Genomic DNA, 26,141 nt, shown 5'->3' with positions numbered 1-26,141 from the left:
TTTCTTTAGAAGGACTGCGGACTGAACTTGAGGATACAGATTTTTTTTTTGCATAATGTAATCTTTAGTATAAAAGACGCCCGATTCGACAATGGTTTTGTTAGAATCAAGCATTTTACGGATAAAGTTTTGATCAGTGCACACTCTCTCCATTAGTACCACAATCTTGGAAGCAATGAATGGTGAGTGCAGTAGCAATTGCACACCGGCAAAACTGAGGAATCAGAAACCGATACGGCCCTAGCCAGCCAGACAATACTTGGATGATTGCAGCATCAATTTGCCTCTCTGCTTTGAAAAACAGTACAGCACACTCGCGTATGTCTCGATGAGTTTTCTTCATCATCATCCGCCTGACTACGCCCACTGCAGGACAAAGGCTTCTCCAGTTAACCCTGTCCTGTACCAGCTGCGGCCACCCTATCCCCACAAACTTCTTATCTCATCCACCAAACTTACTGCTGACCCCTGCTATGCTTGCCTTCTCTTGGAATCAAGTGCGTTATTCTTAAGGACCATCAGTTATCTTGCCTACGCATTACATACCCTGCCCAAGCTCATTTCTTCCTCTTGGTTTTGACTGGAATGTCAATAACCCATATTAGATCCCTCGTCCACTGCGCCCTCTTTCGCTCACTTAACGTTACACCTATCATTTTTCTTTCCACAGCTCGCTGCGTTGTCCTTAAACTGAACCCTTTTCATAAGCCTCCACATTTCTACCCCATAGGTACTGGTGAGATACAGCTGTTATATACTTTTCTCTTGAGGAATATAGGTAAACTGCCATTCATGACCTGAGGACCTGCCAAATGCGTTCCAGCCTTATCTTATCCTTCTAGTCATTTCGCTCTCGTGATTCGGATCTGCGGTCACTACCTGCCCTATGTAGACATATTCCCTTACCACTTCCAGCATCTCGCTACCAATTGTAAACTACTGATGCCTTCAGAGACTGTTGAACATTACTTTGTTTTTGTGCATATTAATTTTTTGACCCACAGTATGCTCCACCTGTTTAACTCATTGACTGTGTTTTGCAGTTTTCCAATGGCAACCTGTCCAGAGCCAGATTCTAGCACCCTCCACTGCGTTACAGGTTTGACCAGGGAGTTTGTGCGGGTAGACAATGCCCGTATCAAGGCAAGGAACACTAAGGAAAGCGACATTTACCGTATCTCTGGAGTTGATGGTCTGTATGTTTTCACGTAAACCAAGCACCACACATCGATAATCATCGTGCACTAGTCACTAGACCACCTTAAAAGCCTCCTCCTTAATTCACCTGATACCTGATTTACCAAGGCACTACGATAACTTGATAATTTTTTTAATGTTCACTGATCATGCCTTTTCACTATTTGTCTTTCCGAGACCTGGCTGTCATCCAATGATGATAAGCTATTTGCTTTATCTGGCTATCAAAAATGGTTGCTATTATAGGTCAACTAATCGACATGGTGGATCTGCAATCTTTATTTCTAATGCTACATCATACAAGCACGATATCACATTTCGAACAGAAAAAGTGCAAATCAGTCTAGTTCGAATTTGATAAATCCTATTTGCTTCAAACAGAAAACTATCATTGGTAGTATCTATTGCTTACCTTCCCCATCTTACAAGCACTTTTGTCATGAACTAGAAGTCATCCTCCAAATTTTGAATCATGAAAATAAGAACATCGTCATCTTAGATGACATTAATACTAACATTACAGGCATTTGTGATGGCTCTTGTTCGTTATGCACAAACCGCTTGCTCGGCTATCTACTGGAGTCACTATTAGTGTCACCTACACGCATTGCTCTTCAAGGCTCTAGCACCCTCATTGATCATGTATGATCTAATTTTATTACGCCTCTGATCGCAGCAGTCATGAATTGTGATATCACGGACCATTACCCCATTTTCCTGTTAATTTAACACCCTAACAATGCGATCCCCAGAAAGTGCTGTAAGCAATCACTTGATAACTAATCACGTGCGCAACCTGTACACATTTCTTAGTGTGTAAATAGTTTGTGTATATTACTTGTCCCCCTATCCTCTCTTCCTGTCCTCTCACCTCTTTCATTTCTCCATTCTGCCTGCTATCCTTTATTTCTGCTGTCCCAGCTCTGGTGCTTCAGTATCGATGGCATATGCCGGGTCTAGCAAAAATCTTTTCCTTCCTTTTTATTATTTTTTAATAAACCACTACTACTACTGATAGAAACCGGTTTGTTGAGACAGTAACTGAGACTAGCTGGGATAGCATGCTACAAGAAACATACGCCAATATTGTGTTCAGTAAATTTTCTGCGAAGCTCAAAGAAATATTTAGCTCATGCACATCAGTAAGGCCAATCACTCATTGGTATTCAGTTCCCAGGAACCCATGGATCACCAAAATCTTTCTAAACTGTATAAATAAAAAAATAACCTTCCAAAAAGGTTAGAACACAGCCACTTAATGCTCACCAAAACCAGTGCTTTTAAAATTACTCATATTTTCTCCGCAGTACTTAAACACTCTAAACAACAGTACTACCAAATTGAAATACTTAGACATGGAAATGGCACTCGCAAGAATTGGGTAACAATTAAGGAATTCTTGAATATAGGTGAGAACAAAACAAGGATAACAAAAGTTTCTGATGGCGAGAGTACAACTAACCAAACCGACATTGCTAATGCATTTATTTCCTTTGTCTTGCACTGCGGTTCCTTGCTTCCAAGCAGTTTCTGTGGCCCTCGACAATGCCCTCATTCTTTTTACTTACGCCCTACTTCTCGAGACGGTCTTTCATGTAATTTCTAGTCTAAAATATAGCGCTCCTGGGATTGATGAAATTCCTTCTTTTAAAATAAAGCTGGTTGGTCGTGAGCTGTCCAATGTTCTTAGTCACATTACTAATTTAGTATTTAGGACTGGTGTTTTTCCCACTGTACTTTACATGCTCAAGGTGATACCAATCTTCATGAAAGGCGACAAAGAATACCTAACGAACTACCGTCCAATAACTATATTACCTTTAGTAAAAATAGGAAATCTAATAGTTAATTGCATAATGAACTACCTCCTTAAAATCAAACTGTTAGCAGATGAGCTATTTGGATTCCGCCCTATTTAATCCAGAGCCGGCGTTAATCGAATTCACAGAGAGAATTTAACAATATATAGATAATGGGTTCTTTGCCGGTGCTGTTTTCTTAGATTTTAAGAAAGCACTTGAAACCAAACTATATTTTACACTAAATTAGAATCCCTGGGTGTTTGTGGACCTGCTTTAGCTTTTTTACGCAGTTAACTCACTAACCGTATAAAAGTTGTCCAGTTACAAGAAACGCTCTCTTGCGCTTTAGCTATAAATTTAGGAGTGCCCCAAGGTTCCGTTTTAGGCCCACTTCTTTTTCTCATTTACATCCAATTTCCATTTACACCTTTGTCCCTACCTAACACAAGATGTATGCTTTGCACATATGATATGTCAATATTCACTCAGGATAGCAATTTCACATGCCTAATAAACAAATTAAACCTGGACTTACAGAATATTGTTTTATGGTGTAAAATAATTTGCTACAACTCAACCCGACAAAACCACTTTGACGATATTCTGCTCTCACCAAAAGCAATTATCATGAGCTTGCACATTTATCTGGGAGATCATATTATCCCTGCCTTCGAAATCCGTTACATTTCTCGGCATCAAGCTTGACTGTCATCTAAAACTTAATCTACACACCAAATCTATGAGTAAAAAAAATTTCATTTGGATTAAGGATGCTAATAAAAACGACATTTCAACACCATGTTCTATTATCCCTCTATTATGTGTTCATTAACAGTCACACTTAATTATTGCATATCATCGTGGGTAATACCTATTCACCCCATTTGTCAAGTACTGTTTATTTCTCGTCTTTAAAATCAAGCGCTCCGAAATGTACCTTTCAGCCCAATACACAACCTGTTTCACCTCTTTACTCTCACCTATACATTCTGTCGTTAAAATTCCTCCTTAATCTTTGGTTAGGGCGCCTACTTTCCTGCACTTGCAATGATAATAATCAACTTCTCTATTTCTCTGCATCTTTTCCTCGCCAACAGTAACACTCGATTCTCATAACAAAACAATATGCAACCACAAAAAGTGAATGCAAATTATGGAACACAAACTGCTTTTTTCTCTGCCATAAAAACCTGGAATTCATTACCGCTAGCAGTCAAACCAGCACGTTTGCTATCTCTTGTAGGCTCATTCAGCTTCATGCCATAACCTCATTTTCTGTTTCCCACTCTAATAGCAAACAGTCAAATTGTTCCTCGCCTTGATTATTTTGACTTTCCTCCGCTTCTGTTTGTAAAATCTCTGCATCTATTTATTGCCCATCAGTATCTGATGTCTTTTGTGTTCTCTCTCATACTCTTACGCTTTGCCGTTCTATGACTTTTCTTGTTTTGAAAAATTATGCCTGGGTCGATTTGGGACGTTAAACTCCCATAAACTAAACCAAACCAAGAAATTATACCCGCCATCTATTGTACAACGACAAGCTAACGACGTCTGGGTGTTGGCTGCTTTATGACCGCCTGCACAACAGTCCACTATTTCGACTGCTTGGAGCCTCCCGATTTGCAGAGATGTGTAAAATAGCGGATTAATACGTCGAAACGCATAACTGCGCATCAGTTTTCTTCTTTGCCCGAGTGTGTTTAACTCCCATCGATAGCCAGCTAGTTGTGCCGTGTATATTAAGAAATACTGACCATCCTTTTTTGGTTAAGACCAAATTTTGAAAACTGATTTCAGAGTGCTTTTTTTTTGTTTAAACTGAAAAGTCCAACCTCTACTTATTTAATTTATTCTTCCATGCAGTTTCGGTTTCAGCAGCAACATTACAAGCAAGCATCAGATCACGCGAGGCATATAAAATGTGAAATATAATAGCTCTTGTTCATTTGCAGCCATACCAGCTTCGGAAACAGTTTAGTGCAAGAGCAAAAATAATTAAAATTATAAAGCAGTTTTTATTTTGCAGTTTTTGTATGCCTTACGTGACCTCCTACCCACTTGTGATGCGACTATCACCTGGCAACTGAAACTATAGTGGAAGAAGTTAAATTATTTATTGAATACTGAACTCCACGTAATGATCAGTGTTTATTAATGTCTTGTACATCATTCCAGGGCAAAAACACACCCAGAAAAATTTGGTGCCTCCACTCCTTTAACTAATGTCGCTGCACTAGTCGGTGACTGGTCTGGTGTATGCTGTGTGTCATTCTCCTCGTCCCATGTCTTTCATGAACGGCAGAAAACATGCATTTCAAGACTGCTGACAAATATATATCAAGGATGGTTAAGATCATATAAGGCAGCTAAGTTAACCTTCTTTGTACCTACCATAGCAACCTTGGCCTCAAGACCAGTAACTGTAGAGTGCATAAACCAATATTAGTTCATTAAGACTTATGGTTCCTGACCCCTTCAATGTTTATTAAGCCAAAGAGATTACAGTGAATATGGAATCTCCACAGCAGGTTTTCTTTTCCCTGCAGAAAAATACGGCATATGGTTTCTTAAATTAAGCTTGACAACATGTGCAAGTGTCCTTGGCAAACGTGCCATCACATAGCAAGAGGCAGAGACACCAGCAGATATGACGAGCATGCAGGAAGTGCAGAACTCAAGTTCTTTTGTGGGAGGATTGTTCATAAAAAAATTGAAAACAGCTGTATTCTAAAGCAGTTGTCAGGACTGAAATGGCTGAGTCTGTCACCATACTTTATTCAGGCACAATTGAGAACCTTTCTGGGGACAGGCACGCATCTTCATGAGAAGGCATAAGTGGTGCATAACTGGCCACACATGATCACAAATCTTCACAAACCATTCGGTATTGTTTAACAGCCATATGCGAGACAACTCTTGCATCGTGGTGAAAAAAACTGGATAAGGCTGTCCACTGGTGGCTGTAACAACACTGTTAAATTATAAACGTGGCAGAACTCGTAGCAGTACCATGACCATGCTGAAATAGAATACATTAGCTGAAAACGGACACCACATACTCACTGTTCAGGAGCGAAGTTCCACGAAACATGGATACGGGCTCTTTACATTGAGTAGTAATACTGGCACAGCCCGATATCTAGATTGAAACTTGCCTGAAATCACATATCAAGTATGACGCTGATGAAAGCTTACCAAAAACAACCTGTGTGTGCCACCATTATTCATGTTATTTATTTATTTACCCTCAGGACCTGAAGGCATTAAGAGGGAGGGCAACATACAGTAAATACCATTAAGTGCAGCAAAAGAAAAAGGCGGTCTGAGGTGGCAAAAAAGAAAACAGCAAGAACAAATGTTGCAGAGGGATAATTGTTTTGGAAAATAAGACAGTGAAAACAAATTAAAAGAAAATAGACAAATTTCTAGAGGCAAACTACATGCAGTAGTATTAAAGTAATGTGAACTACATGATGGGGAGGTGGTTCCAACTTGCAGAGGCACTGAAACAAATGAATAAAAAAATGTTCAGTACAACATGAAGGAACACGTATTTTGTGGAGATGATTGCTGCTGTCTGAAACGTGTAGGGGTAGTTTGCAGCCAGCTCTTAGGATGGCTTACAGTTTATGGGGGTTCAACGTCCCAAAGCAAACCAGGCTATGAGGGACGGTGTGGTGAAGTGCTCCGGAAATTTTGATCACCTGGGGTTCTTAACCATCAGTGACATCACATAGTACACGGGCCTCCAGAATTTCACCTCTATCGAAATTCCAAATTCGCCAAGATCGAACCCGCGTCTTTCGGTTCAGCAGCCGAGTGCCGTAACCACTGAGCCACCGCGGCGGCACCTCTTAAGAAGAGGATTGGTATAGTAGATCTTGTGAACAGATATAAGCGAGAAATTTTTCTGTGGTATGAAAGCAGTGGCAATAACAAGGTAGTCTTCGCAGTGGTAACACTGCAGCTGTGGTGATAACTGGAAAGTATGAATTGCAACACTTGGTTTTGTACAAATTCAAATGATAGTGATCTGCCCCAGACTGAAGGTGTATATTCCAAGTTAGATCGAACAAATGTTTTGTAAAGAAGCAGTTTTACTGAACTAGAGGAAAGGCAACATTCCGATGTAGATACCCTAACGTACGGTTAGCAGTAAATCCAAAATGCAATTTCTTAGAGAAGTGAGAAGTTGCATGCACACTGAGGTATTTGTACAGACAGTTTCCAGGGGTGTAATATGAAGTTTGTAAGTGGTTGTTACGATGCCACGTTTAGAAGCATATGTGTTTACACTTATTCATGTTAAGTGCCTTGTGTTAAGCATTTCAAAACTTGGTTAATATCAGATTGAAGGACAGAAGCATAAGAGTCGCTGTTAATTTCACGGTAATAATGCAATAAACAGTAAAAGGACAGAAGCAACGCTATTAGCAAAGTCATTTGCATAAATGACAAAAAGTAAGGGCCTAAGAACTGAACCCTGGGGAATGCCTGAGCCCACAGGAGAGGAACAGGAGGTAGTTTGATCTGCAGTCACAAATTGAGAACGATTAGTGAGGAAAGACTGTAGCAATGAAATAACTTTAGTGTCGAGATTGAGATTACTGAATTTGAAAAGTAATTGTTGTGAAACTTTGTCAAAGGCTTTTGAGAAATCGAGGAATATGCAGTCTGCCACAGAACCCTGGCCACGATAAAATGCCCAGCGTGTGTAGCACAAAGAAGCTGTGTCTTACATGAAAATATTTTATGAAATCCTTGCTGGCAATGAATGAGAAAGGAATTTGACTTTAAAAAGCTTGCAAGGAGAGAGCAGATGATCTTATAGGGGATGCTAGTATTAGTTATTAGAAGAATGTCTCCAGACTTGTGCAAGGAAACCACCTTGCCCACTTTCCAATCATTAGGGCCACAACCAGGCTCAAGAGATTCCTCAAATAGTTTAGAAAAGAATGACAGTACTCTAAGCTTTCATATTTTTAGAAGTTTAGAGTTGATGATGTCCACACCGAATGGAGGTGACATCTCGATTTTTCTGACCCCAGCAGGACCAATAATAATGGGGTCTGTAAGAAATTGCAGGGTGGATAACAAGGATATGTGATATTTAAAATGTTTGTAAAAGCAGCCTTCAACATCGTTAAGAACACCCGCATACATGTAATTGGGAATTACCTGGCCACCTGACGTTTTTAGATTATTTGTAGAGTTATTGGTTTCGTTAAAAATGGTCTGAAATTGTTGGTTATTAGTATCAATGGCAAACTGGGATTGAAAAATTACTCCTTAGCTTGGTTTAGTGCGGTTTTATATTAAGAAGCAGAGGAGCAACGTATCACATTGGTGTACAGAATTAGTCATCTTGGCAGACTGAAGCACATTTTTTCCTGTTTTTTTCTGGTGATAAGTCAATATGTTCTCATATTTTGCACACGGCTGCAAAGTTTAGCATGGCGGACAGTAATAACCAGGCACATAAAATAGCAAAGAGGCATTCAAAAGCCTCCTCTAAACTGCAGCCTTTCGTAGCAGCAATTAATACGTTTTGGACCGTAACAGCCAACATGCAAAAGGTAGAAATTTCTTTTGTACACTCAGAAATAACGGTACTTTTACTGACTGCATACACACTGCAGCATGAGTTGAATGCCTTGCATGAATCCTGAAGGTTCCTTACAGTTTTCAGATGTCTGTAATCTGAACGATACAAAAATGCATGAGTGATATCCATAAAAGATGCCAGAACAGAATAAATACAGAATAAATTTCTGAGAAGCATGAAAGAGCATTGAATCAAAGTGCACGAAGGTGGACTGCATAAAAGCAACATGTGATAACTCGTACATGGTGGAGAGGACCCATTACAGCATATTGCTCTGGGACCTCTTTCTGTATGATCAATCAGTGTATGCATGCATTTCTCATGTATTTTAAGAAATGAACTAAACTTCAAACCATGCATCGTTTCGATTTCAATTTATTGTCATTTGAGGGTACATCTATATCAAAACGGATCCGTAGCTGAAGGCTAGTTTCAGATCCAATTCGCGTAAGTATTAAGAGTGGGGCAAAAGAGGTGCTAGCACGTACAAACACAAAAACACAAGCAATACAAAAAAATATTCCACATTTCATGCAATCATTTGCAAAGATAACATTTTTCACAACTATAAGGAACAATAATAAACTTTTTAGAACATCAACAATAAGAATAAAATACGTTGCACACATGTTAACAAATGTGCCGACATAACCTGTGATTACACAATTTATTTTACTCATTGCATTTTAACACCATGATCAAGAAACCTGTGCCAAAAATATTTCTTTGATGCTGTTGTGTTTAGTTTATAAAATGTAGGCAGAACACCCTGGGGAAGATTGTTCCAAGCCTTCACACCAGTGTTTCTCAGGCCCCGCTAGCCATAGTCGTTATAAGAAGGCAGAATTAAAAATTTCCACAGGGCAGGCAGCTATCAGCGGATTAGATGGACGAAGAGGCTTCCTCCATGCTCTCGTACACCAACATGGCTCTTAACAGGCAGAGGGACAAGCACTGGGAAGCCAAATGGCTATTCACAATATTCTTGAGCAAGTGAATTAAGCTAAAATCAAGTTGACAATCAAATGAAATTTACTGCCTTTAGACTTGAGCAAGAACAGAGGAAGACCCCACGCCATCTCTTTCTGTAAGCCTGTTTCAGTGCTTTCCCTAAAAACTTAGAAAATAGGAGACACCACACATTTCTTTATCTGGCTTTGCTCAGTTAATCAGTTTTAAAAGGATACACAAGGAAAGAATCAACTGATAGCTATTACACCCACTTAGTTCACTGCATTTACAAAGATCAGGTTAACGAGTGCGTAACGCTATCAACTAACAAATAATCACGCTTTCCTTTTTTGCTCTACAGTGCACCACTTGAGCGAAGCTTCCCATTTGTGCAAAAGCTTCCTTCCTTGTCCAACTAGTATTCCACTCCACAAAGAAAAGAAGCGGCCAGCAGATTTCAAACATACGCTTTCAATTAGTCGGCAAGCTATTACCATAAGTTGACCACGCGTTAAATATTGCTACCGAGCAGTAAACTAACAATACGAGCATAAAAGGTTGCCTCCGAAGTCAGTTGCGAGTGTAAACACAACGTTGGTTTCGATGATCCTAGAACTGCCACTGAAAGCCGCGTGCATCATGTTCGCACTAAATTCAAGTTAAAGCATCTCTGGCATAAGTTTTGGCAAACAAGCTCATGTATGCACCCACAAAATATTTTTTTTTATCCGCTAAGTTACGTGGAGTTCAATGTTCAATGTGGAGCAAATCGTTCCTGTTTATTTCACAGAGCAATTGCGGACGAAACGAGACCGCCACGTACGGTACCTTCTAGCGCATGCACCGTACTTGCCACAATGGCACTCAAGTACGTTGCGATTCCAGAAACCAATATTAACAAACACTACCTTCCGCAAAACTGGCAAGACTGCCAGTTGTCTTGCTGCACTGATCGAAATGATGCTCATTGCAAGGGAAGGTTCGAAGGCACCTCTGAACATGTCATTTTATGGTACATTAGTATTAACAGCACCCGAAAAAAGCATCGAAAGTCACAGTGGAGCACAAAAGGGGACAATAACAAGACAAACATCATTCACACCATATTTCATTTAACGCGCCACAGCCCTGAGTCTGCGCAAAAAAAGGGGGGGGGGGGGGGATAAAAAAATGCACATGCAGCGCCACTGCTAAAATTTTGCTGCAAGCGAAACTATGCCTTTCAATTAAAGATAGATTAACAGTGCACAAGATTACAAGCATGAAATTTAAATTGTTCATAAGTGCCTTTCTTGCTGAAAAAAAAAACCGTTGAGTTTCGCCAGTGTCGCCACATGCAGTGCTGTCACTCATGCCTTTGCAAAGGCGCGTAATTTGAACTGGCTGGTTTCAACGTGTGCGCACGAGTCTCGTTGCGGGCCCATCGTCGATCACGCAATGCGGCGTTGTTTCATTGAGATTGGTAATAGATCTAAGGAAAAAAAAAAACCAGCGGAAGGACGCAGACACAGAGGGATACAGGACGACACGCTTTGTGTCTGCGTCCTTCCGCTGGTTTTTTTTCCTTAGAACTATGTACCAACTGGCCCAGTTCTCTACCCTACTTAATCTTTAATAGATGTATGAAGGATAACAGTGTTTCCAGACATCTTCAAACTTCTTGTATGCCAGCACGTACCTTGTGATTTCATTTGCATGCTTCCTTTTCTGCAAGCAATAAAATTCCAGTAAGGAAGGGTATCAGGTAGGCATACACGATCTCTCCAATGCTATTCACCGCCAGTTTACAGGAGGCATTCAGAAACTTGGAACAGTTGGGGATAAGAGTTAATGGAGAATAACTCAGTAATCTGAAATTTGCATGTTTAATATTGCCTTGCTGAATCACTGATCAGGTGATGAATTGCAAAGCATGATCAATGACTTGGACAGGCAAAGCAGAATGGTGGGTCTAAAAATTAATCTGCAGGAAATTCAGCAGTATTAAAACGGTCTCGGAAGGGAACAGAAGTTTGATTGGTAGCAAGGCACTGGAAGTGATAAGAGAATACATCTACTTAGGGCAGGTATACTGACTGCAGATCCAGAACACGAGAGTGCGGTAACTAGAAGACTAAGAATGGGGTGGAGTGCATTTCGCAGGTACTCTCAGACCATGAATGGTAGTTTGTCAATATTCCTCAATGAAAGTATATAACAGCTGTACTTTATTGGTACTCAATGATTGGAAAAAAACATGAAGGCTAACAAAAAGGGTTCAACTTAAACTGAAGACAACTCAGTGAGCTACGGAAAGAAAAATGATAGGTGTGACGTTAAGAGACTGGAAAAGAGAAGAGTGAGTCAGGGAAGAAACGGGTTCATGACATCTCAGTCAACAGCAAAGAAGAAATGCCCTGAGGCAGGCCATGTAATATGAAGGCAAAATAGCTGTTTGTCGTTAAAGGGGCACAGACACAAAGTTTTTAGGTGTCCATTTTTTTTTTTGCTTTGAAAGAGGCTTACGGGCCTAGCAAACATGAAAATAAGCTCAAAATACCAGTGCGAACGATTTTGTACTCGCAGTTTCGGTCTTGGTCGCCGCCAGCGCTGGAGTGCACCTTGACCGGCCAGCTTGGGCTACCACATCGTGGTGACATCGGCGTTGCCGGCAAGCTCTAGTTGTTCCTGTGAACAACCACTGGGTTCAATGACATTACAATAATTGGGGCAGGTGACACACACTATTCGAGCAGAGACACCAAGTGGCTGCTCATACAACACTGAAAACTGAAAATACACTGAAAATATGTTTCACTGAATGCCTGTGACTGAAACCTGCTACAAGGCTTCTCTTTATGCCTATGAAACAAATCTTGTCGTTTGTATGCGTTTTAAATTTTGTGTCTGTACTCCTTTAAGGGTAACGGACCATATTCCAAGAGAAGGCAAGCGTAGCAGGGGGCGGCAGAAAGTTAGGTGGGAGGATGAGATCAAGAAGTTTGCAAGGATAAGGTGGCCGCAACTGGCACAGGACAGGGCTATTTGGAGAGACATGGGAGAGGCCTTTGTCCTGCAGTGGGCGCAGTCTGGCTGATGATGACAATCACCACAAATAAAGGAAAAGTGAAACCAATCGATACATCTCAACGAAATATGCAACCCTAAATCACATTGCCTATCCAGGGCATTGCGACTTACGTTCGTCTACACAAGCAGCTGCTGATGAGCAATGCTACACTTCTTTTTTTTTAAGTTGTAGAAAATTCATTGTCTCAACAGAGCAGAAGTGGTCTGATTCAGTTGTAATGCAGCTGCTATATTCTCAAGAACCTATGAGTTTCTCCTAGCTGCCGGAAGTAAGGACTGGGTGATAAGTGGACAGTTAATAGGAAAGTGGAAATAGCTCATTATGACAAAAGGCGGAAAAAGACGAAGATCAGGTGAAGGACTGCTGGTCCAGTGTTCCTTCCATCTGTGTCTTTTCACTCTCTGTTCACAATGAAACCCTGGCATGGCATTTTCACCTGTACTTTGGCTGACTGTTGATTTTAGGCTTTTACTCTGGTTTTCTGTTGCTCTGTTTTTTGCCTCCATGTTTTTATTCCCTCACTTTTCACCCTTACACCAGTTAATTGCTTAATGACATTTGCCTTCTTTCCATCTTTGACATGCTCACTTATTGTTGCCCTTTTTTTTCTTTTTTAAACAAGTGCAGTGTGCCTTTTGCTCAAGTTTTTATTTCTTTTATATTGTTCTTCAGTATTCAACAGTATTACACGGTTATTCAGCTGTGCTCTCACCTGTATTTTCATCTGAACATGTGCGAGTGACGAGGCGGTCACATGCTTGAGTTTTTGCTCAATGTGGATGCAATGCATTTTCATGAATAAACAGTTGGCAGTCTATGCCCGTTGTGTTTTCTGTGTTCCTCGTTGCTTATGTCTGTCTTTTGCGCAGTTTTAACATTTCTTGAGCTATGAACCAACTAGCCCACAAGAACGTCCTACTTGTAGAGCAACTTCCAGAGCCTTATCTGTTAGTTGGAGACTTCATAGCACATTCTCCTTTTTAGGGAAGTGAGAAAATAGATACCAGAGGTCAGACTGTCATCTTCTCCATTAGCCTGACTAGCCGCCGTGGTGGTCGAGTGGTTACGGCGCTCGGCTGCTGGCCCTAAAGACGCGGGTTCGATCCCGGTCGCGGCGGTTGAATTTCGATGGAGGCGAAATTCTAGAGGCCCGTATACTGTGCGATGTCAGTGCACGTTAAAGAACCCCAGGTGGTCGAAATTTCTGAAGACCTTCACTACGGCGTCCCTCATTGCCTGAGTCGCTTTGGGACGTTAAACCCCCATAAAACCAAACGAACCATTAGCCTGACTATGCCCACTGCAGGGCAAAGACCGCTCCCATGTCTCTCCAATTAACCCTGTCCCCTGCTAGCTGCATCTACCGTATATGCACAAACTTCTTTATCTCAGAAAAAGGGTTAGTACTGTGCGAATGAGGCCCAGCAGGAGAACAGGAACAAAAACTACAACACAGGCACAGACTTCCAACTGTTTAATCGAGACCGAAAGGCAAACGCCATATAAGGGATGAACATAGGTACATATCCATCGCTCATTCACACAAGACCTGATTAAAATCTAGATCACATTGATCAGGTTTTTATGTTGCAGAAGGGCCGATAAACCACAGAGCATTCAGTCAGCATGTCCCCAGACACTCCATGTCAAGAAAACAATTAAAAACAAGTAAGGAACCTAACAATCAACCTGAGTAAAAAGTGAAAAATATGCAAAATGACAATGCAGGTGACACAACAGGCAACAAGAGTACAAAAACAACTATGAAAACGCGATAATATCGTGGTGTGACATATGGAAAAACTGGCATGAGAGCATGGAAACAACAAAGAACAAGAGTAAAGGTGAAAAATTAAAACCAGGTAAAAGAGTGGAATTAGGAATGGAAAAACAACCGTGGCATGGAAGCCAAAATAGAGCAAATGTAAAGGTGTGCATAAAACCAGATAAAACTACATTTCCGGCCTTGAAGTACATATTATGAACAAAATTAGGACAGAAGTGATACAATTATAAGTGGCCTTCTAAAAGGGATTTCACTTGGTGAAAGCGAAATAGACGGAGTGCTGACATATTTTTCACAATTTTTTACAGAGTGATAGGCTTTGACCACCTCCCTTTCAGTCTTATCTCTTGATTTAAACAGAAAGGTAGTGTTGCACAAAACTGGGGTGCAAGATACTTTTTTCTTGCCCTTTGCAATGATGTGCATGCAATGTGCATGCATGATGTTCTTGCAATGATGTGCATGATGACCTTACATATTGTTCTTCATTGCCAAGTTGTGTTCGCGTGCCCGTTCATTAAAACACGTACCAGTCTGCCCAATGTAAACTCTACCGTATGTGAGCGGAATTTTGTAGACAAGGCCTGAATCGCACTTTGTGGACTTCTTTTCATGATTGGTATAGCATTGCGGCCTGGTTCTCATTTCTGTTGACATCAAAGGGCAGACGCTGCTCAGCTTAATCGGTGCCGAAAAAACCATCCTAACACCATATCGGTTCACCACTTTTTTGATGTTGTCGGATACCCGCTGTATTTAAGGTATGAGGTTGAGGTGTTGAATGCTACAGGTGGGGTTAGCCTTGCATTATCCGCTGGCAATTGCTCCACCGCAGCGTCCCTTCAATATTAACAATGCCGCATCTAGCCCGCTAAGCGCACAGTCTCTTATAATAGCACACATTCTCTCCCGCAGTCACCATCTATGCACACAATCAATCCACACAGTTCACATCACAGTCCACTTCAGAAGTCACCATCTATGCACATATTCAGTCACAGTAGAACATAGGCCATTGTAGTGCCACACTCCACACACACATTCACTCACAGTATAAGTAGTCCACTCCGGAAGACACCATCTACGCACACATTCAATCACAGTAGGCCATAGTCCGTTCCTGCTGTCACCATTTAAAAACAAGATCCGTGTTCTGCAGAAATGTTAAAAGAAGGCGTGCAGCCTCCCTTCTGCATGTCTGGTTTCCACTCAGGTAGACAATGTCCTGCACTGTGCTGTGACGGGTTCCTGTCTTCTTGAAGGAAGCGAACATCGCATGCCTTTCCGCGTTGTACTCTGGGCAGTACATAATACAATGTTCGATATCCCCGCACACACCACATAAAGAGCAGAGCGGAGACGATGCTATGCCGGTCTTATGCATCCATGCAGGAGTGCGAGCAGAGGCCGTGCGAATTCGATGTAGCAGGGTTGCCTGAGATCTTCTCAGTCCCTTGGTCACACATGGCTTGTGGGACGCACTCCACAGGGTACTGAAGTGATCGAGCACCGTTTTCCTGCAGAGACTTTTCCCATCTTGAGGTACATTTTTTTGATGGAATCCTTGAGAGAGCGTTATGGGCGAGACTGTCTGCCACCTCATTACCGTTGACTCCTATGTGAGAGGGCACCCACTGGAAATGTAGAGTAAAGCCTCTGCTGTGCAGATTCTGCACCAAGCGCAGAGAGCTTAGAGACAAGGCGTCAGTCGGGAATCCGCGCTGTAACCTCTGAAGGGCAGATTTTGAATCAGTTAGGATGACAACAGGTTGAGCCGGAAGAGACCCTAACTTACGTAAAGCCGCTTCAATAGCAACACTTTCAGCCGTTGTGGAGGATACGACAGCAGTACAGCGTACGGACCACTTACAGTCCAAAGATGGAATGTAAAAAGCCGCTGCACTGGCTGTTCCTTGTCCTTTTCATTCTTCTTTTTAAGGCCTTTAAGCTTCTGTGATAGGCTTTCACACGCTGCAGTGATGAGGTGGAGCGGATAACCAGCTGCACGCAAATGTTGAACTTGATTTTTCTAGGGCACACTGGCAGGCTAAGATTACGCTGGCACGTTTTACGCACTTAGAATGTGTGCTTCCAAGCGTCATGATTTTATCGCGTTTTCATAGTTTTTTTTAGTACTGTTGTCTGTTGGGTCACCTGCATTGTCACTTCGCGTATTTTTCACCCTCTTTACTCAGGTTGATTGTTAGGTTCCTTGTTTTTAATCATGTTCTTTACATGGAGTGTCTGGGACAAGCTGACTGAGTGCTCCGTGGTTTATCGGCCCTTCTACAATGTAAAAATTTGATCAATGTGGTCTAGATTTTAATCAGGTCTTGTGTGAATGACACTGATGGTTATGCACCTAGGTTCATCCCTTATAAAGCATTTGCCTTTCAGTCTCGAATAAACAGTTGGAAGTCTGTGGCTGTGTTGTCTTTTTTGTTCCTGTTCTTTTGTTGTGTCTGATTCGCTCAGTACTAACCTTCTTTCTGCAATGAACCAACTACCCCATCTCATCCGCCCACCTAACTTTCTGTCGCCCCCTGCTACGCTTGCCTTCTTTTGGAATCCACTCTATTACCCTTAAGGACCAGCAGTTATCTTGCCTTCGCATTACATGCCCTGCCTAAGCCCATTTCTTCCTCTTGATTTCGACTCTGATGTCATTGACCCATGCTTGTTCCCTCACCCATTCTGCCCACATCCGGTCTCTTTAACGTTATACCTATCAGTTTTCTTTCCATAGCTCGCTGCGTTGTCCTCAATTCGAGCTGAACCCTTTTCGTTAGCCTCCATGTTTCTGCCCCGTAGGTGAGTACCGGTAAGATTATGCTGTTGTACACTTTCCTCTTGAGGGAAATTGGTAAACTGCCACTCATGATCTGCGAGAATTTGCCATATGCGCTCCACCCCATTCTTATCCTTCTAGTTATCTCCCTCTCATGATCCGGATCAGCTGTCACTACCTGCCCTAAGTAGACGTATTCCGGCACAATTTCTAGGCTCTCGCTGCCAATTGTGAACTGTTGTTCCCTTGCTAGGCTGTTGAACATTATCTTGGTTTTCTGCATGTTAATTTTTAGACCCATCGATCTGCTCTTCCTGTCTAACTCGTTGATCATGATTTGCAGTTCACCTCCTGAGTGACTCAGCAAGGCAATGTCATCAGCAAATCTCAGATTATTTAGGTATTCTCCATTTATTCTTATTCTCAACTGTTTCCAATTCAGGCCTCGAAATGCCTCCTGCAAACATGCAAACCCTACAAGCACTGATAAACACCAAAGCCCCTAGCAGAAAACGTGTTACCAGCTCTGACAACCCTCGAGCAAAAACCTACTGGTCCGCGACCGCGGCGGTCGCTATGAGTAGCGACAACGACTCTGTCAGGAGCTTTACCAGCCACCAGGATGGCTCCGCTCTCTAAATCAGGTACTCCTGACCGCCTAGAGATCTGGCAATGGAATTGCCGAAGTTTCAGGAGAAAACAAAGCCTCTTGAAACAATACATCAATGTCGCCCCCATTCGACCCGATATAATCTGCCTGCAAGAGGTAGGAGCCGACCCGGCGCCGACTCTCCCAGGATATTACACAGTCCACAACGCGAGCTCGCCAAAAGTTGCCACCCTTGTTTCTAAGGTCATCACGGTGGTCGAACACTCCTTGAGAGAACACGAGATCAACTACAACATGATCGCATTCCCTGGAAATCACAGGAGAGGGGTAACCGCTAGAATTTAATCGGCCAGCTTGAAGCAAAATGCTTTCGTTGATTCAAGACATGACTTGTTCATGGCAGATTTCAAGCTAGAAAAAACTGCCATTTTTTACCAATTTTGTATGGCCTGTTTGATAATTTAGGAAAGGCTTGGTAGAGTGAGGGGAGTATTCCGAACACACATGACGTGCTTCTAAGAGCAGTCTTTAATCCAGAAATTGAAGAACCTCTTCCTTAGGAAGTTCAGTCATGAAAGTTAGGCCCAGAGCACATTCTCTGAAAAACTTCAGTACATCTACCACCCTACGTGTAATGTTCCCTTTCTTAAAGGGAAGCTGAAGCACTTTTCGAAAAAAATGAATTCTCTACGTCATTTTATAGCTTTTAGTCCGCTGAAAAAGAATATCTCATTCTAAAAGAGCGAAAATAAACGCAAAAAGCTGCTTTTTAGAAGAAAACGTGCCCCATCGCCTCAGGGCGCCGAGCGAACGGCGCTCTTGCCCGCGATTGGTCTGGACCGTCATGACGTCATCCACGGGGATCTCCGGCCGGCACCGATGGCGTTGCTGTGTAGCGCGTTGCTTCAGATGGCTTTTAAGGACTACGTTTTGGAAATTATGGATAATTCGAGCAGTGTTGAACAGTCTGGACTTTCGCCATGCATGTTCGAACCATCAGCAGCTTCAGAAAACGGTGGAACCAACGACGCCGCGGAGTGTGCCGGCAGCGAAAGTCAAGTCGCAATATCTTCACGTGTTGGAAATCTCGACTGGATGGATGGGTGGATGACAGCTTTTATTTCCACTGGAAATGGAGACCCTTTACTACTCACTGCCCCCGGCACGCAGGTCGGGAGGGCGGGGGCTGGAGCCTCCGTGAATAAAGGCTAACAAAGAGGTTTTATCTCTTCGCGGCATCAGCCGCCAGGCGGATTGGCTTGTTTCTGCCGAGCGGGTTTTCGTTGCGCAGCATGGCTTCCCAGCTTTCTCTGCTATCAATTTCTTCGTCAACTCCGGGGTAGTCGGCGCATTCCCATATTCCCTACTTCAGGGTAACTGTGGAACCGCCGGACTGTCGGAACCTGAACGAGCGCGCGCAAACCTATTTCGAAATTGTTGTGAACTACAGACTACAGAAGAGAAAACTGGTGCCACCGCCTGATAAGAAGCTAATAGAGAAGCGACATGGTGGCGCCTGCAAGCCGGAAATTCCATTAACCCAGTATGGACCTTTCACGTCCTACCAGTACTAGTAACACGAAAACCAAACTCGACTGATACGTATATTTTGCATAGGTGCATGCGCATGCGTATCTTTTGTGTAGGTGCAAGTGGCAATAAAAAAAAAGTAAAGTGCGCTGAAACGTTGCCGTGTACTGCTGCTGCATAAAACCCTGGCCACCAACTTCCTTTCCGGTGACAGTCTGTGTGCGTCTTCTCCTGTTTCTGCCTCTTTTTTCACTGTTTTTTTTTCTTTTGACCAACTTCTTGCAATGCCTGTAAACGTTATGTAATTCAGATCACCAGCATGCTTACACGAGTCACATGGGATAAAGCATTTGTTTGTTCATTTATTTATAGTTACTTGCCTAATTACTCCCGAAGGCCTTTTAGAACTGCTAAAGAATGCCAAAGTGGATGAGTTGGAGTGGGTGCACTGCTGTACTGTAGCGCGAAGAGTCGAGGTGACCAGGAGGAAGGTCCCGTCTGCACTTTCCTTCTTTTGCATGTTCGGGCTACTGTTCAACCACGAAACTTCTGCACTTACTCCCGTGCGGTGTTTTTTGCATGCTGAACACACTTTTGAACAATAATTATGGCTGCATTTCAGAGCTCTCAGTGCTGCTCATCAAAACTAGTGTGCTGCGAGATATATATAGTTGCTGTTGTGTATCGAGGTAACCAGCAGAGTTACTTATGGCAGATATATGCGTACCGCGTCTCAGCAACTTTGCCGTTCTGACTCAAGGACAGATTTGCATGAATTGTGGCACCATTGTCAATCGTCAGCCATGACCAAGCGCTCATGAATGCAAATGTTTGCATTGCTCAAGTATACTAGGTTGATATAATCGGTTTTTTGTTCAGTTAGGTGCAGCGGTATGTGCTGCGCGCTGATGAAAGATTAAGGGGATTGCTTGTGCTGCCATGAGCTGCAAGCAATCGGGAAAAAGCAAAAAGGCAAACAGTGCGTAAGGAGCTCAAAAAAGTTCAAGACTGTGTGCCTTAAAGACAGTGCTGGAAGTGGCCTTAGCTCAGCATGGATTTGAACATGCTGGAAAAGGCAAAGAGTTTATAAACAGGTAAGAAAGTAATATAACGAAAAAAGAAATATTGATGCACATATTTTGTGCAGGCAGTTGCGGCATGCTGCGTACCACCAGATTGTGTGGTTAACGTGAAAGAGGCTGGGGGAGAACCACCGACGGATTCTACCAAGCTGTGTGCTAAGCGCTGTTCGAAAGAAGTACCATGCCAAACTGGTTTATATACAGGCTTCAAGCATTACACGGAATGCCCAAACGAGAGAAAGTAAACGGCACTGGCAGTAGATTACGTTGATCCGTGGTTCGCCAAAGCGCGGGCTGCAGCAAAGCAAGCGCAGCCGGATGGCCAGCCGACTTTCCGTGAATGGCGTCACTTCCGCCAGTTCTCCGCTTTTGCCGTCCCCCCACCCGGCGCTTCCGGAAGTGACGAGGGCGTGCCGGCAGCGGGTTTTTAAGAAGCAATTGCAGCTCTGTTTGCGGATAGAATCGGGAAAAAAATTACATGATTTTCAAGGTCCTTTCTTCCCAACTACAGCGTTTCATGCGATTTGAAAACTGTTTCAGCTCCCCTTTAACAAAAACAATATAATCATCGATGTACCGAAAGATTCTCAGAACTAACCCATCACTTCTACTGTCTATGGACCTGTTTACCCTGGCAAGGAACATATTGGCTAATACAGGTGCTACTTTAGATCCTATGCACACTCCCTCATTCTGCACAAACGATTTTTCTTTCCATTCAATGACAGTCAAACAGAGATAAAAAGACAATCTCTAAGAAGCTCTCAAGAGACACACCACATCTGGGATTAAATTCCGTTTCAATGTTGTGATCAGCAATGAACATTTTAACACTTTTCATGAGCTCACCGTGAGGTAGAGAATAATAAAGGTCTTGCACATCAATACTGAAAGCATCGCACCTTCCTGGGTTATTGGATTTTAGGAAGTCAACTGTAGCTTCGGAATTAGAGATGTGATGAGGATCCTGAATTTTTTCAGACACGACAAATGCTTTTGAAGATAGCTGGACACAAAGAACTGCCAAGTGCCATGCTCAGACATGATAGATCTGAAGAGACCATTGTCCTTATGCGTCTTCGCAGTAAAGAAAACCTGAAAGTGAAATCCTTTTGCGCCCTTAACAGAAGCAGCGAGACGTTGCAAGTTGTTTTCCTCCAAAAGACGAAGCACTTGCCCCGACTTTGTTAGCTCGGAATATCACAGACTTGAAGTTCTTCGTTAAGGATTGACGCACTTTTTCTTCTAAGGTGCCAGCAGGGAGAACGACCAAGGACCCTTCCTTGTCGGCGACCATTATTCTGAGGCCACTAGATGCTGCAAAGTCAACGAGCTTCCTCATGTGGCAGTAATTTCCTTGTTTCTCCTTTGTTCTTTCGAAAACATCGACACATTCAGAGATGCATTGAAACTGGCTTTCTTTGCCTGCCAACCGGGATATTTTCTTTTACAAGGCGAGTTTCTTGATAGCTTTCAACCGTGGCTCATATGCAAACTTCGGTCCCAACCTGAGTGTTCCTAGGTGTTCTTCCGGCATGTTGCAGTCGCCCAGGACAACAACCTTTCCTTGCACCGCAGCGTCCTTTTTCTATCTCGGCAAGCCTGCACGGACTGAGTTCCAGAGGAACTCTGTAATGAGTTCCATCATCGCACACCACTCCGAGAATCCTTGCTGCTGACCGGTCCCGCCACAAATAACCCGAAGATGGTCTGTGGAGAACCGCGCTTGACGCCACAATTCGGACTTCATGATCTTGCATACTTGTCTGGTATGCCCTCTTGACGGCTCCAAAAAGCCACACACCATTTGAATGTCAGGAGGGCAAAGCCCGTACCTGACATGCCAAGAGAGAATTCTGGCCTTGCACACACACACACACAGCGATGATAGACACGATGATAGCAGGATTGCCTACTGGGAGCTGGTTAGAGAGATTGAAAAGAGGGGAGCCCACGGTTCTAGAAATTGCATTCATTAATATTTGTTTTCTTTTGTTTTCTCTCTCGTTTGTGTTTGTTGTTCCTTGTATTTAAGAGACCATTGCCGTGTATAAACTCACCCAGTTTGCAGCCTTAATGAAATTTCCGGAGCCCTTCACTAAGGCGTCCCTCATAGCCTGAGTCTTTTTGGGATGTTAAACCCTCATAAATCAAAATCTTTCTGCTCTGTAGCTCCTCTACAAGAGCACCTAAAGGACAACAGACACCAAATTTTTGCTTGCGTTTTCTTTCAAATGACGCATTAGACATTATTTTGCATGTACCACCCAGTGGCATTCACCTATGAGCGCTTAACAATTTAGAATTGAATTTCTTCTAGCTGTTTCAGTTTCATAAACTGAACAGTGGCTGTGATGTGTAGTTGATCTATACGTCACATGAGGCACAATAAAAATGGCACTATAATTACTGATATGTTGTTTGTTGCCATTCCATTTCTTGAGGTAGGCTGGTTTAAGTGTTGTAGTGAATTAAACCTACTTATCAGAATCTATACTGCAGTGTTTTCATGCATCATGCGACCTAATGACCAACTACACATCACAGGCATTGTTTGGTTGATAAAATCGAAACCAGTACAGCAAGACAGAAGAAAGTCAATTGTAAATTACTTAGCAGTCACAGGCGAATACCACGTGGTGATCCATGTATTCTTGTGTGTATTCAGGTGCCACTTGGGCACCTGGTCCAAAGGCAATCAGATGAGTTGTCCTGAATTCTAGCATATCCAAGCAACTGCTATAGATGTCATCAGATCTGAGGGCTTGCTGTCTCATACATGTTACAATACGATACTTTCAAGTGACCGCAAGAAGACAAAGACATCTTTTAGACACCGCCACACATAAAGGTGCTCTCGCAGAACCATAGCTGTCACATCTGCATAAGAGGCTGAGTCTAGCTTGTTTTATATGGCACAGTGTATGCTTATGAATCAAGTGGAGATTTGCCCTGGACTAAATCTTGCATTCATTCCGAACCTGGCAAAAAATTACGCAGGCACAATGGTGTTTCCCCAACTACTCTCTCTGCAAATCATGTAGCTGAAAGCACTCAGAATAATTTTCAAACAGCAGCATACCAGGAAATGCAGATGCAAAAATACACATTCCACAGTAAAATTAAATGCAGATAGGCTTTTAAAAAATAAAAACTGCTTAAGCTTAACCAGGGCCACACTCTGAACCTGTGGAAACAGTGAGAGTATGCATATCATCATACCAATCCCAGCTCACTGCGGTCACGGTAGAATCGAGCTTGGAACACACACGCCAGCCCCAAGAGCTCACTGCCTCTGCACAGGCAAATAAAAAAGGAGGCAGGAAAGAAGGACACTGCAGATCAGAGTAATGCTACAACTGCAGCTAGTTTACACAGATAAATTCAACAACCTCACTCCCAGAATGAGTAAAACAAGTGAGGGCTCCTGCAGCAGCCGAAAAACAAAGTAATGTCATTGGCAGCTACTGGTAAGTGCACACATGAACATCTAGCACATTTACAAGACAATTAATCAGCAACAAACAAAACAGTGCAGTGGATCAATCGATACATTAAGTGCCGTATATGTTGCTTGCGTGGAACTGCACTGGAAAGTGGTTGTAGTGGCTGCTGCCTTGTTGCTTGACAGCCACGTGAGGCCCATGCAGCTGCCGCTAGCTCTCCTCGCACTGTCTGTTATTAATGGATGCATTATTTTTTCTGAAAATCTTTTCCACAGCTTCCTTGAATGCATTGGAGCATGCAGAGCAAATGTTGAGAAACTGCGGTAGGGACAGCATCCCAAATGTTAAACCAAGGTTTTTAAACAAGCTCAATGAATTATACCAATGCAGTTATTTCGGCTGTAAAATCACAAATATTTCCACGGACCTAGAATCTGATGCCAGCTGAAGGCTAATGAAGTCATCTCTGTATGCAAGATGACTTCCTTGTGGCATCCATCGCCTTACAAATGAGTTACTTGGCAGTGACAGGCCTGCGCGAGTAGCACAAACTTTACTGCAATCTCATGCTGTACAGAAGGTTGGTGCCACTACGAGGTACGCCAGTTTTATTTCACAGTGAGCAAACTTATATTTAAACTTTGGCTCCCCGCTGGCCAGCAACCCCTATTCTTTCGCCCTTCGGCAGTGCCACAAAGAAGCTGATTTCCTGCACTGCACCACCGCGTGAAAAATAAACACGAGTGGTCCGCATAGGTAAGTGCCACCCACCTGTCGCGAAGCCCAACGGTTTCATAGCGCAAGTCGTGTACCCCGTCTGCTGAAGCTGCGAGGAAGGCAATAAAATCCCAGTCAGCGCGTTTACACTAGCACACACGTCAGACACAAAGGTTGCGGCCAAAATTTATAAAGAGGTCATGGGCGAAGATGAATCTTGAAAAAGACAAAACTTTCGTTTGAGGCCACCGGCAAAGAAACGACCTCATCGAGGCCACTCCGCGGTCTCTTCGCGCGCCTTCACCCGGAGGCTGTCGCGAAATTGTTACATCCGAAGGCGCCGCATTAATAATCAAAACCATCGCACACTTGCACTGTCGTGCAGCAGCTCTGCCAACAAGCTGCTGGGCGATGAGGGAGCAACGAAGAACACTATCTAGACTTGGCGGGCAAGTACGCAACAACATCGCGTGTGCACAATGAAGTATTCTCACAGCACTCACCTCAGTCTGGAGAAGGCTTTAGGTAGGACTGCCTAAACCATGAACTGAAATCAAAATTCACCGAGCTCGCATCTACCAGGAGAGCTCGGTCAAACAGCAGCGGGCCGATACACGAGAGAGACGAAAATGCAGATAGCGTATAGGAGGTATTCACATGACGTCATCCGCAAGGGGCGCTAGTGGCCGGCGCGGCATTCGCCATGTTGGTGGTCGTGCGCGCGGCAGCCGCAGCATATACCTGGCTTGTGATGTGTGAAATGTGAGTGTATTTAGCGTCTCGCCGCAGATCATTTCTGTCCGACCCATAACACTGTGTGACTGAGTGGATACGCCGTGAACTGCGCGATGCAGAAAGAGCAGGCACGCTGAAAATTACATTTTGTGAAAACGTCGACCCGTAGGAATGTGCAGGTGCCGGCGTGGTGTGCGACGTACTACAAGACGGCTGCCGTGCGTTGAATTCACCGATATTGAGGTCTTCCTTGTGCACGGCGTAAGTTTGCCGACAGGCCGAGGAATTAAAGTATGCAAATCTATAAGCGGGCGCAATTGCTTGACATGCGGTCGAGCCGAACATCCGTGCTGAGGGTGCCGACGGCCGAAGTGCCGTTTTTCACCTAGGTGAGTAGTTCAACGTGTATGTTCGTTTAGCTAGCTTAACTTGCCATCTCTGTCTGCTGAAAGTGACGTGTTACTACTGAATGTAGCGGAATTGCTGCACATCGCGTTGCTGCGAACCGGCCTACAGATTCCAGGTCTTGTGCACTGGAAGCAACGCTGCGTTTCTACAATCAAACCTGCAAAACATTCTTGCTGTCTGCCATTCGTGCTGCGAGTGCATGACAGTATTTGCTCGACCATTTTGTCGCGTAAACAAAGCAGATATGACACATATGCCTTTTTGCTGAAACAATGAGTATTCGGCGGTTCGCGGACTACAGCCGCTGGAAATATGAGTTTCAGCAGCGTCCGCTTAGGAATATGGGTAATTAATCATGTGCTGTGTTATCCACTATGTGTGCTGCATGAGTAGCTGACAGTTATGAACTGA

General features: G+C 43.2%; 1 protein-coding gene and 1 long non-coding RNA gene across 15 annotated transcripts in view; one reads left to right on the top strand and one right to left on the bottom strand.

The window, feature by feature from the left end:
* Window positions 1–26,141, top strand: part of LOC144115531 (uncharacterized) — a 147,714-nt gene that overhangs the window by 22,929 nt on the left and 98,644 nt on the right. For 2 of the 13 annotated variants that reach the window (XM_077649953.1, XM_077649958.1), the window contains one exon: window positions 12,124–13,445. The exons of the other annotated variants lie outside the window; for them this stretch is intronic. In XM_077649953.1, the coding sequence (XP_077506079.1) occupies window positions 12,124–12,219 (96 nt within the window). In that variant the 3' untranslated portion in view covers window positions 12,220–13,445. Of the gene's footprint in view, window positions 1–12,123; window positions 13,446–26,141 lie in introns of those variants that run through there. 13 annotated transcript variants of the gene reach the window in all.
* Window positions 1,209–25,200, bottom strand: LOC144115533 (uncharacterized). Of its 2 annotated transcripts, none has more exons than XR_013311441.1 (4): window positions 25,091–25,200; window positions 24,642–24,696; window positions 23,647–23,719; window positions 1,209–6,505 (listed from the first exon to the last, which is right to left on the bottom strand). It is a non-coding gene; the product is annotated as an uncharacterized LOC144115533 (long non-coding RNA). The 2 variants fall into 2 exon arrangements; XR_013311442.1 differs by lacking the exon at window positions 1,209–6,505 and adding an exon at window positions 10,437–11,265.

The sequence above is a fragment of the Amblyomma americanum genome, chromosome 1 (genome assembly GCF_052857255.1).
Source record: "Amblyomma americanum isolate KBUSLIRL-KWMA chromosome 1, ASM5285725v1, whole genome shotgun sequence".
NCBI lineage: Eukaryota > Metazoa > Arthropoda > Arachnida > Ixodida > Ixodidae > Amblyomma > Amblyomma americanum.
The sequence above is the reverse complement of the archived record's forward strand: the minus strand, read 5'-3'. Positions and strand labels throughout refer to the sequence as shown.